Here is a 12,090-nt window from a genome sequence, read left to right as displayed (position 1 = left end):
ACGCCACCGGGGATCGGCTACAGACCCTCCACAACGACCTCTGCCACCCAGGGGTCACACGGCTGTTCCACTTCATAAAGTCCTGCAACTTACCCTACTCGATTGAGGAAGTTCGGTCTCTGACCAGGAACTGCCGCACTTGCACTGAGTGCAAGCCTCGGTTCTACCGCCCTGATAGAGCCCACCTAATCAAAGCTACACGGCCCTTTGAGCGGCTTAGCTTAGATTTCAAGGGCCCCCTCCCGTCCGTCGACCGCAATGTTTACTTCCTGAACATTGTGGACGAATACTCCCATTTCCCATTCGCCTTCCCCTGCCCAGACATGACCAGCGCCACAGTCATTAAATGCCTCAACAGCCTGTTCTGCCTGTTCGGTATGCCAAGCTATATCCACACGGATAGGGGGGCGTCCTTCATGAGTGAAGAGCTACGCCAGTACATGCTGTCCAAGGGGATTGCCACGAGCCGTACCACCAGCTACAACCCCCGGGGTAACGGTCAGGTGGAGCGAGAGAACGGGACAGTATGGAGGGCAGTCACTCTAAGGACCAAGGGCCTCCCTATCTCCCGCTGGCAGGAAGTCCTCCCAGATGTGCTCCACTCAATACGGTCACTATTGTGTACCGCCACTAATGCCACGCCTCATGAGCTAATGTTTGTGTTTCCCCGGAAATCCACCTCAGGCGTATCCATACCGTCATGGCTCTCCACCCCAGGTCCGGTACTTTTGCGGAAGCATGTGAGGGGCCACAAGACGGACCCTCTCGTGGAGCCAGTGCACCTGCTCCACGCCAACCCACAATATGTGTATGTCCGGCACGCCGACGGACGGGAGGACACTGTGTCCATAAAAGACCTCGCCCCAGCCGGTAACAACAGCAACAACGACAACGACTACAACAACAACAGCAACAACGACAACAACCACAACAACTATTACCCACCCACTCCACCCACTATTCCTTCATCACACCCGGAAGAACACCAGCCAACGGTACCCCCACCACCTACTCCTTCAACAACCCCGGTGGCGCCCCCGGCAGAGACCCAGGAGGTCACCTGGGACACCCAGCCGGCACCCGCGGCACCGCAACCATTACGTCGGTCACAGAGGACTATCACACCCCCGGACAGACTAAATCTGTAGAAGGGGTGAATGTGATGAAATATGTCATTCATCAGACTCTGTATTTAACTACATATATTGTATTGCCTGCTCCTGTGTTTTACCTTGTATTGTATATAGTGCACCGCCCCCTTTCTCCCCATTGGGTGTGTCGGCTCCGCCCATACCTGGCCCTACTTAAGACAAGCCCAGGCTTGTCTTGCAGCAGAACAGCAGAATGCTAGGTGAAGCTAGGTGAAGACACAGGCATCTTTCTTTGCTAATAAAAGCCTTGTTTTATCCAGTTAACTTTGAGCCTTGAAGTTATTGAGGCGCATCAGAACTAACCTCAGAAGTGCGTCAATCATTTATAATGGAGCTGTGAAATAAACTGAACAAGTGACGCATGTGGTCAGGGTACATTCCTTCACCTTGATCATATTTGAACGCTAGTTAGTAATAAAATAGTGCAAAAGCTCTTGACGTATTAAGTGCACCGGTTATTTCATGCAGCCGATTTTCTTTTTTATTGATGCATCCAATCAGCATAAACAGGCAGATGTTAGAACCACGGTGAAATAAATAGAACCAAGACATTGTAGCAGAGGTTGACCTGATCCTACGTTGAACGTATCAGCTGCCGGAAGTTGCCCAAAGTCATCACTTTCTGACTGCCTCCCGTACTTGTCAACAGTGCGAACAGCTGATGGAAGCTGCCTTAAGTCTCCATCAGCTGTTTGCACTGTTAAAACTCTGTCATCCAAAACTCTGCTGCCAAGACTCAGTCAACCCTGTGCTCGCTGAGCTACATTGTCTCCTGGTCCAGCAACGCCTCGGTTTTAAAAATTCTCATCCTTGTGTTTGAACCTCTCCATGGCCCTCATCCCTCCCTATCTCAGTTACCTTCTCCAGCCCTACAACCCTGTGAGATCTCTGCGTTCCTCCAACTCTGGTCTCTTGTGCATCCCTGAGTTCCTTTGCCTCATCAGATAGAGTCCCCACTGTATAAAGTGAGCATGCGCAGGCTAATGCGACTTTCCCGCTATACGCAGTGGGCGGTAAATCCTTCTGAATCAACCAAGACATTGCAGCAGAGGTTGACCTCATCTCAACAACAACAAGAACAACTTGGATTTATATAGCGCTTTAAAGGTAGTAAAAGGTCCCAAGGCGCTTCATCGGAGCGTTATCAGACAAAGATTTGACGCTGAGCCTCATAAGGAGATATTAGGGCAGGTTTGGTCAAAGAGGTGGGTTTTAAGGAATGTATTAAAGGGGGAGAGAGGTGAAAAGGCGGAGAGGTTTAGAGAGGGAACTCCAGAGCTTAGGGCCTAGATGGCTGAAGACACAGCTGTGAATGGTGGGACGAATGTAAAATATTTGTTGTGTTAAAGCAGCCATGAAAACAGTTTGAAAGTTCAAGGTGTCTTTATTCTATTAGAAATTCCTGATTTGATTGGCCTGTCTTACTAGCGCCCTTTTTGCCTCCATTTCCTTTCAGAGCGGCCTGACTCCACTGCATGTGGCAGCGCACTATGATAACCAGAAAGTGGCCCTGCTGCTACTGGACCAAGGAGCTTCCCCTCATGCGGCAGCAAAGGTACAGTGTACAGACAGCCAGGAGAAGGGAACTAGCAACGCGTGCGGAGAATAATCACTGCGTGGGGTTTGCTTACTGAGAACACTGTGGCTTTTAGTCTGATTGTACGTACCTAGAAGATAGACCACTCACTGGGAATGTGCTGAATTTATCCAACACAACCTGTCTTAGTGATCAGTGATTGTTGGTTTGGTGGGTAATGTTTGTGGTATGCTCTTTGAAACCACATGGGCATTATATTAAATGGATACATTTTTTGTGTATTTTTAACTTGTTTGCTGGTAACGTTCTGTATGTTGAAGGTGGAGAGATTGTCCAACGTGCGTGCGAGCAGTTTCTGCTCTCCTGTAACTTACAAATATCTCAACCGAGCTGAGACTAAGATTGGTCTCATTGTTGGTCGATTGCACCGTTGACTTAAACCTGGCATGACAGGATACCAAGATAACTAGATGGGTAACAAGGTACAAGAAACCTGTAACTAGCTTTTGATTTAATTCAGAGAATGTTGTGTTCTTGTAGTTCCATCAACTTCCTTAATTCCAACATTCGGCAATCAAAATCAGTGGACTGTGTTTATGTAGATGTTGTAACAGATGCTGCATGTGGATTTTGAAATGAGTAAGGGATTCTGGTGGTTGAAAGGTTTTATCAACCGGGTTGAAGTCCTGCTGATTCAGCCTTTGTTAATGATGTTTATGATCATGGCAACGGTACGTTTCTCTTCTCAAAGGCATGTAGAGCAGAGCAAAACATGGAAAGAAACAAACGTTTGGTTCAATAGATCTCCATCTGCATGCAGCTCAGGATATGTCAGTTCCTCGACATTAAGTTCAGTGTTACAAAGACATTTTGGATGCAACTTGGATGGATGCAAATAAACTGTAGTTAAACTTAAAACTGATACCTTATTGTGTGGCTTTCATTCCTGGCCTGTGTGCCTCTTTCTGTCTTGTTGCCAATTTCTATCTTACAACTTTTCCATTCATTCGGAACATTGGAAAAGGAGGAGGCCATTCAGCTCCTTGAACCTGTTCCACCATTCAATTAGATCATGGCTGATCTGTATCTTAACTCCATCTACCCACCTTGGTTCCATATCCCTGAATACCCTTACCCAACAAAAATCTATCAATCTCAGTTTTGAAATGATCAACTGACCTCCTGCATTCTCAGCTTCTTTGGGGAGAGAGTTCCAGATTTCCACGACCCTCTGTGTGAAGAAGTGCTTCCTGACATCACCCCTGAACGGCCTGGCTCTAATTTTAAGGTTGTGCCCCTTGTTCTGGACTCTCCCACCGGAGGAAATCGTTTCTCTCTATCTACCCCATCGAATCCTTTAATCATCATAAACACCTTAATTAGACCACCCACTAATCTTCTATACTCAAATGGAATACAAGCCCAGTCTATGCAACCTGTTCTCATAAATTAACCCTTTTAGTGCCGGTATCATTCTGCTGAATCTGTGCTGCTCCCAGTCCAAGGCCAATATATCCTTCCTGAGGTGCGGTGCCCAGGACTGAAGACAGTACTCCAGACGCAGTCTAACCAGAGCTCTGTACAAGTGTAGCATAATTCCACCCTTTATATTCCAGCCCTCTTGAGATAAAGGCTAACCTATTAGCTTTTTAAAAAAATGTTTGTACCTGTCCACTAGCTTTTAGTGGTTTCTGTACATGGACCCCTAAAATATCCACAGTTCCTAGCTTCTCGCCACATCACAAAAACAGATGACCTGCTCATTATCACATTGCTGTTTGTGGGACCTTGCTGTGAGCAAATTGGATGCCGCGTTTCCTATATTACAACAGTGACTCCACTTCTAAAAGTACTTTATTGGCTGTAAAGCGCTTTGAGATGTCCGGTGGTCGTGAAAGGCACTGTAGAAATGCAAGTCTTTCTTTCTTTCTTTTACTCTGGTCTATCTTTCTTCGGTCCAAATTGGATAACCTCACACTTCCCCACATTGAACTCCATCTGCCACAGTTTTGCCCACTCACTTAATCTGTCACAAGTAAAAATGGGGGAAACTACCCCTGCCCCTTGCTATAGGTGAAACCACCCTATAAGCAGATAGGAATGAGCAACAGAGATAGAACACAGGAACGAGACAAAGAGACGTGAATTTGGAGAGGCCGTATCAAATTATTACTTAGTCAAGTTAATGTTGTACGTTTGAGGCCAAGTGTTCAAAACCCCTAGGCCTGCAATCTTCAACCCCTCTCCCCAATAGCAATGTACACTGACAGTATGGGCTGGATTTTCATTGAGGAGTCGGGTAGGAAGCAGGACTACAACTTTCGGGGTGGTGGTTCTAGCCAACCCACGCGATTTTGACTTGATTGACCTAGTTGAGCCCGCCCAGCGGGCTCAGCAGGCCAATTAAAGGCCACCCGGCAACAGGTGACCTCACAGATTGATATTTCATCTGTCAAGATCTTTTGACAGATGAAATATCAGCGTTTCACAGCTGTTTGAAGCTGTCAAACACTGACAATCTGTATTCTAAGTTAATTCCTTCCTCTCAGGGTGATTTAGAGATCTCCCCGGAACAGAAAGCTGAATGCTGCAATTTTTGACAGCTCGCAGCCATTCTGCTTTCTGTGCCAGTGAGATGAGGGACTCCCGAGACCTGAAGGAAGGAAGGCTGTAAAGGTAAGTAAAGGTATGTAAAACTTCTTTAAACACTTTACACATACCAAACACACTTACCTTTGCACTCATACACCCATCACTCACCTGAACACCGGACATCTCAACCCCTCCAAGCCCTTCATCCCGACGGTCCGCCTCCTCTAACTTGGCGTGGTTTGGAGTCGTCGGGAATCCCACACTTCAACATTAAAAATAGGGATGAGGCTAAAAACTGCCTGTTAACAGGCAGTTAATTGGCACTAATCCCCTTCCCGCCTCAGGGAGGCGGGTCCCAGTGCAGGGTGGGTACCTGCTTCCTTTGAAACTGGCATGGAGGCGGGTTGGGGGTGGGATGGGTTCGTGTTCCCCGATTTCGGAATTTTAAACCCCCACACTCCTCCAATCCCGCCTCCACGGCCCAATGAAAATCCTGCCCTATAACTCCGTGTTCACTCACAGCACTCTGAAAATAATACAAGCATCATACTGGTACTGATGATATAACTGGCATAAGGGATGATAGAAAAAGAAAGAAGGACAGGGTAAGCGAAAAACAAGGAAAGTGAGGAGGAGACACATGCTTCATGAAGAGTACAAGTTAAATCCAGGGCATTTTCATCAAAATACTTTTCTTTAAAAAGTTGTGTTTGAAAAACAATCATGGAGTCAGTGGTATTGTTTCCTTCTTCATTAAACGTTGAATTCAAAGAGTAGGTTATCGCCCGAGGCACCAGAAATCAGCTAGAATCAGACGGAGTCACTGTTCAGGAGATCACAAACAAATACAGATGAGAAAGGTCATTCATCCCATCTCTCCATTTATAGCCCCTCCATCACAGCACCCAACTGTGCCTTCAATGATTTCCAGCTCCACTATCGTCCCTAGACGTCCATTCCATGTGTTGATTGGTATTTGTGATGAGAAGATATTCTTGACATCAGTTCTAAATTTGCCATTCACCTGTGTCTGCTGGTCCTGCTGTGAACTTCCAGGTTCCCTTTTCCTATAGCACTCTGTCATCTGTTTTAAGGTGGATGAGCTCAGTTCCTTCTAGTCTTTCTTCATAACTCAGTCCCCTAACTCTAAGGATCAATTCCCATAGCTCTACTCTGAATTGTCTCCAGGGCTTGGGCATTTCCTTTGCGACCAAAACTGGACACAGTACAGAAGGCATGATCTGCACACAGTTTCACTAAGACATCCTCCAATTTAAAATTAGCTGGTTTCATAATCTAGTTCAGCATCTTACTTGCTTTGTTGATCGCTGTACCACAGTGATTGAAAATGTTGCATTGAATGACTTAACACTCTCTTTCCACTTCACCCCCAGCTAGTTCATCAGCATTCATAGAGCAAGGATGTTGCCCAATTCTTTTCCAGTGTCCCGACAGTGAGCTCCACACGGACAAGCAAGGTTCTAACCAAGGTGTACCAAAGATCCCCTTGAGTTCACCAGAGGTTCAGTGATGACTGCTCGCATGGTCATTAACCTCTTTGCAACGACACAGAAATAAATTGTGGTTGCAGCAGAATTTGACGGGAGTTTCCACAGTCTTCGTCTAGGAATCTTCCCCACACTTGGCGTGGCACTGCCGCGTTGTACGAAATGCTATCTGATTCAATGCTGAATGGGTTTCTGATTTATTATAGATGAACTACCAGAAGCCTCGGGCTCCTGCAATTCACGTTATTGCAGTTTGCTCATTTTCAAGGGCTTTCGGGCTTCTGATCACCAAGTGTACCAGCGACCGACAGCTAAAAGGTTTCCCCCAAAACTGCCAAGTGACCATGAGCAGAATAACTGTGAGAAAAGAAAAACTAATTGTGAAGAGCAGCAACATTTTGTACGGTGATTGGCATTCTACGTGTGCACGAGATCTCCTGCTCCTCATGATTCTACCCACTTTCGAAAAAAAATTCTTTCGTGTTAATTTTTTTTTAAACTAGATTTTCATAAGAACATAGTCAAGTGGCATGAATACATAGGATACTGAAAGCAAGGATACAATTTACTAAATGTAGGACGAAAACTACTTTAATCAAGAATCACAGACATCGCATCACTCTTCCTAAGAAAATGCAGTAACGAGCACAACATCCTGACTATGTTTATAAACTTGCTGAAACAACTCGCTTTATTTAAATGTATCACAGGCTGCTTCTCGGCCTTTTGGCTAAAACCATCTCCACTTCAATGCGTCATCTGCACAAGTTAGAAACTGTAGTGGCTTGAAATGAATTGGACTCTACCTACTGCTGTTTGTAAATCCACTTAAACAGCTCCCGAATGGGCTTCCAATCAAACTTACTCCGTTTAATTCTGTATGCTGTGTCTCTCTCTCTCTATCTATATCTCTATCTATCTCTCTCTATCAGTCTCTCTTAGAGTCTCTCTCTCTCTACATCTCTCCCTCTCTGCGACTCTTTCACTCTCTGTGTCTCCTTATATGTCTCCCATTCTATGTCTCTCTCTGTCCCTGTTTGTCTGTCAAAGTCTCTATCTGTATCTTGATATATGTGGATATATATGTCTAGATAAAGATACATTTAATCTGCACGTTGAGTCTTGCATCTATTGTGCAGGTATTACACTTCAGATGTTACACTTCAAATTGTCACACTTTATTACAGGTGGAAACACATCTTTTTTTTCTAATTTTTTTTACTGACTTCAAATCAACATCAATTTCTATCAGCTCCAGTTCCTTGGATCCCTACAAGGAATATTTGAGTATTAGCCTTAAAGTGACAGGCCAGTCTAGTAGCTGAATATCACAAGCATGTTCCAGACCACACACGAGCAATGCCACAGGATCTCTGCTAATAATATATATTCGCTATAAAACATTTTGGCTGTCGTTGAATAAAAATGGTGTAGTTTGTAAAGAATAGCACAAGATGAAACGCAGCACCCTGGGGGAAGATTCCATCTAGTCACAATATGCTAGCAGGTGAACCTCCTCTGAACGTTATTTATAGTGAACTGAGACTTATTCTTTTGAAATGCTTTTACAGTCTGACTAGCAATAATAAAAGTCTCAAGTTATTACTTTCTCCCCCACCCCAAACACACGAACACAATTTTGCATCCAGTTAAAAATAACTCTGCTTTTTTAATAAAAGGAAAGACTCTCCATTCACTCTGAGCTTCCGACCCATTTAGACTTTGGTTCTGTCAGTGTGGCCAGCTGCAGCTTGACTGACTAAAGCGGGGATTCTGATGGGTGGTGTTTGATACACTACGTAGTACCAGGGTTGCCAACTCTGCCTGGACGTATTCCTGGAGGTATCATCACACAACCTCCTGCCTCCAACTGCCCCGCCCCCACACTCCTGCCACTGGCCGCCCGGCACATCCATCCTCATGGGGCACCACCTTCTCAGGCCAATTGGACAGCAAGCAGACTCTTCATTACCCAATTGGATGATGCTTGACCATCAGTCAAACAAGCACTTTTTCCCCCATGTCTGATATTTTTATGGTTAGTGAACAAAAGTGTTTTTTTAAAAACACAATTTTTTTTCTATTGCGCCCCAGTGATTTTCTCCCAGGTTTCTTGCAGCAGTAACATGGAGAGTACCCTTGAATTCCTTGGGACTCCAAGGCAATCCTGGCAGGTTGGCAAACCGATATAATACCTGTCCCCGAGAGGGGCAGCTGGAGCCTAAAACCCAGCTTCTCGCAACAACTGGTGCAGAAGAGTGTGAATTAAAGAAATGCTTTCTCGAGGTGCTGAAAGGTAAAATATTAGGGATTAGCGGTGTTTGGTGCCTTTTAACGGTGAGAGTTTGTGTGTATTTTAAAAGCTGAAACCCAGTTTTGGCACAGAGAAGGGCGAATGTTACATTCGGCTAATTGAAGCTCCTTATTACTGGTTAGCATGGTTTCTTTTTCTTTCTCTGACTCTTTTGTAGAACGGCTACACCCCCCTGCACATAGCTGCCAAGAAGAATCAGATGGACATAGCAACAACCCTACTGGAATACGGTGCTGACACCAACACGGTGACCAAGCAAGGCATTACACCCGTGCACCTTGCCGCACAGGAGGGCCATGTCGACATGGTGTCCTTGCTCCTGACTCGGAACGCGGATGTAAACTTGGGGAACAAGGTTGGTGGTCTGCGAGCTTCGTTCCTTATTACTCAGCGCCAGCTCTTTCATTACTGCATTTTTGACTGAGTTTTTCTCTGCTGTCACACCCTAGTTCCACTGTTCTACAAGCCCGTATCCATTGACTGTGTTAGGAACATACGAAAATGACGGGCAGGACAAGACCAGCTGGTCTATCAAGCCTGCCCCACCCTCATGTTGGCTGGCGTATCATGACTAGACGATTCCTACCCCCTCCCCTCCACAGCTATGTCATCTCCTGGGAGAGGGAAAAAAAAAAGAAAAACCCAGGGCCAATAAGGGATAAAAAATACTCTGGAAAATTCCTCTCTGACCCCCTCAGGAGATCACATTAACCATGTGTTATTTGTCAAACCCCTCATCTTCGATATGATGCGATCACTGCACCAGTCAAGAACTGGTCCAGCTCCCTCTTATAGAGTCATAGAGTCATACAGCACAGAAGGAGGCCTTTCGGCCCATCGAGTCCGTGCCTGCTCTCTGTAGAGCAATCCAGTCAGTCCCATTCCCTCGCTCTATCCCCATTGCCCTGCAAGTTTATTTCCCTCAAGTGCCTATCCAGTCTCACCTTGAAAACATTGAGGGGTAGAAATTCGGTGGGCTGCGCCACCAGTTAGCGCCTAAAGAGGGCACTCAGTGGCTTTAGCGCCACTGGCCACGCCTCCCGTGATATTTAGCTGGGGCGCTAATGGCGGCGTTAGCCTGTTGCGCTGCGCCACCACCAATGACGTCATCGGTGTGCGTAGCGCCCCGCTACCGCCCCGATTGCGATATTTGGCAGCGACCGCCCCTGTAGCGCCGCTCGCTAATCGCGCCCGGTTCACGGGGCCTACCTGTGGCGGCAGTGGCACAAATTAAGGTGGAGGTGCGGGGCGGCCGTTTTTTTTGGCAGCCGCCTGCCAGCACCTCCGTCCCCGGCCTCCTGTTCTCCCCCTGCGGCATTGCCGGCTGTTTTCCGAGAGCTCGGCACTTCTCCTCGGTGCCGGGCTCTTTTGCTGGCACTCGCGATCGCTCATTGCGCTGGTGCAGGCCCCTCCCCCTTAAGAATGGGAGGAAGGCCTGCAGTACCGCTGTGGCACGTTGCGCTGCGATATTCAGTTTCAGCGCCCTATGAGGGACGTGGAGCGCCTCGAGCCTCGCCCCGTGTCCCTCTTGGGGCGCTCAAGCTGAATTTCCAGCGATCGCTGCTGCTCCGATCGCAGCGCAAAATCTGGCGCTCAGGCGAGCTTGGCGCCCCGTTTGCGGCTCCACCCAATTTCTCCCCCTGAGTGTCTCCGCTTCCACCACGTCCGTCGGCAGCGAGTTCCAGGTCCTCACCACTCGCTACGTAAAAAAGTTTTTCATCGCATCCCCCCTGTATCTCCTGCCCAAAACCTTAAATATGTGTCCCCTAGTCCTTGGACCATCAACTAGTGGGAACAGCCTTTCCCCGTCTAGCCTATCCAAACCTGTTATAATCTTGTACACCTCTATCAAATCACCCCTCAACCTCTTTTGCTCTAATGAAAACAAATCCAGCCTCTCCAACCTATCCTTGTAGCTAAGATCCCCCATCCCCGGAACCATTCTGGTAAATCTCGTCTGCACCCTCTCAAGGGCCTTCACATCCTTCTTAAAGTGTGGTGACCAGAACTGGACTCAATACTCCAGTGGTGGCCTAACCAGCACTTTATAAAGGTTCAGCATAACTTCTCTACTTTTGTACTCAATACCTCTATTTATGAAGCCCAAGATCCCATATGCTTTGTTAACCACTCTCAAAATGTACTGCCACCTTCAGGGACCTATGCACATTAACTCCCAGGTCCCTCTGTCCCTGCACACTCTTTAAAACTGTGCCATTAAGTGTATATTGCCTCTCCCTGTTCCTTCTGCCAAAATGCATCACCTCACACTTCTCTGCATTAAATTCCATCTGCCACTCGTCTGCCCATTCTGCTAGCCTTTCTATGTCCTGTTGCAGTCAATTGGTATCATCCTCACTGTTTGCCACACCCCAAAGTTTGGTGTCATCGGCAAATTTAGAAATTCTACTCTGTATTCCAATATCCAGGTAATTTATATGTATCAAAAAAAGCAGTAGCCCCAGCACTGACCCTTGGGGAACACCACTGTCTACCATCCTCCAGTCTGAAAAACAGCCATTTACTACAACTCGCTGTTTTCTGTCCTTAAGCTAATTCCTTATCCAAGCTGCCACTGACCCACCTGTTCCATGAGCTTCAATTTTGTTAACCAGCCTTCTGTGTGGTACTTTGTCAAATGCCTTCTGAAAATCCATGTAGACAACATCCATTGCCTTCCCTTCATCAATCCTCTCTGTTACTTCATCAAAAATTTCAATTAGATTAGTCAAACATGATCTGCCTTTTACAAATCCGTGTTGGTTCTCCTTAATTAGCTTAAACCTCTCCAAGTGCCGTTAATTTTTTCCTCTTGAAGGCATGATGGTGGGTATGAAACATTAATTGTGGATTTGGCATCACTATGAGGACAAGAATAGAGGGATTGGCATAACTTGGACCAGCAACATGTTTGAGCACCAGCACGTGGTGCCATGGACTTGCGCCGACCTCCCCTCTACTGAGTTGCCCGCTTGAGCCGCATTATGG

The 12,090-nt window shown here is 46.6% G+C and overlaps 1 protein-coding gene across 19 annotated transcripts in view; it reads left to right on the top strand.

Moving 5' to 3' along the window:
* ank3b (ankyrin 3b) overlaps positions 1-12,090 on the top strand; it is an 878,328-nt gene that overhangs the window by 716,850 nt on the left and 149,388 nt on the right. For all 19 annotated transcript variants that reach the window (XM_085994929.1, XM_085994938.1, XM_085994933.1 and 16 more), the window contains 2 exons: positions 2,608-2,706; positions 9,260-9,457. In XM_085994929.1, the coding sequence (XP_085851055.1) occupies positions 2,608-2,706; positions 9,260-9,457 (297 nt within the window). The remainder of the gene's footprint in view (positions 1-2,607; positions 2,707-9,259; positions 9,458-12,090) is intronic.

Source organism: Somniosus microcephalus, chromosome 8, assembly GCF_052327205.1.
Source record: "Somniosus microcephalus isolate GS21.2 chromosome 8, FLI_Smic_1.0, whole genome shotgun sequence".
NCBI classification, from domain to species: Eukaryota; Metazoa; Chordata; class Chondrichthyes; order Squaliformes; family Somniosidae; genus Somniosus; species Somniosus microcephalus.
This window is presented reverse-complemented; position numbering and strand designations above follow the sequence as displayed.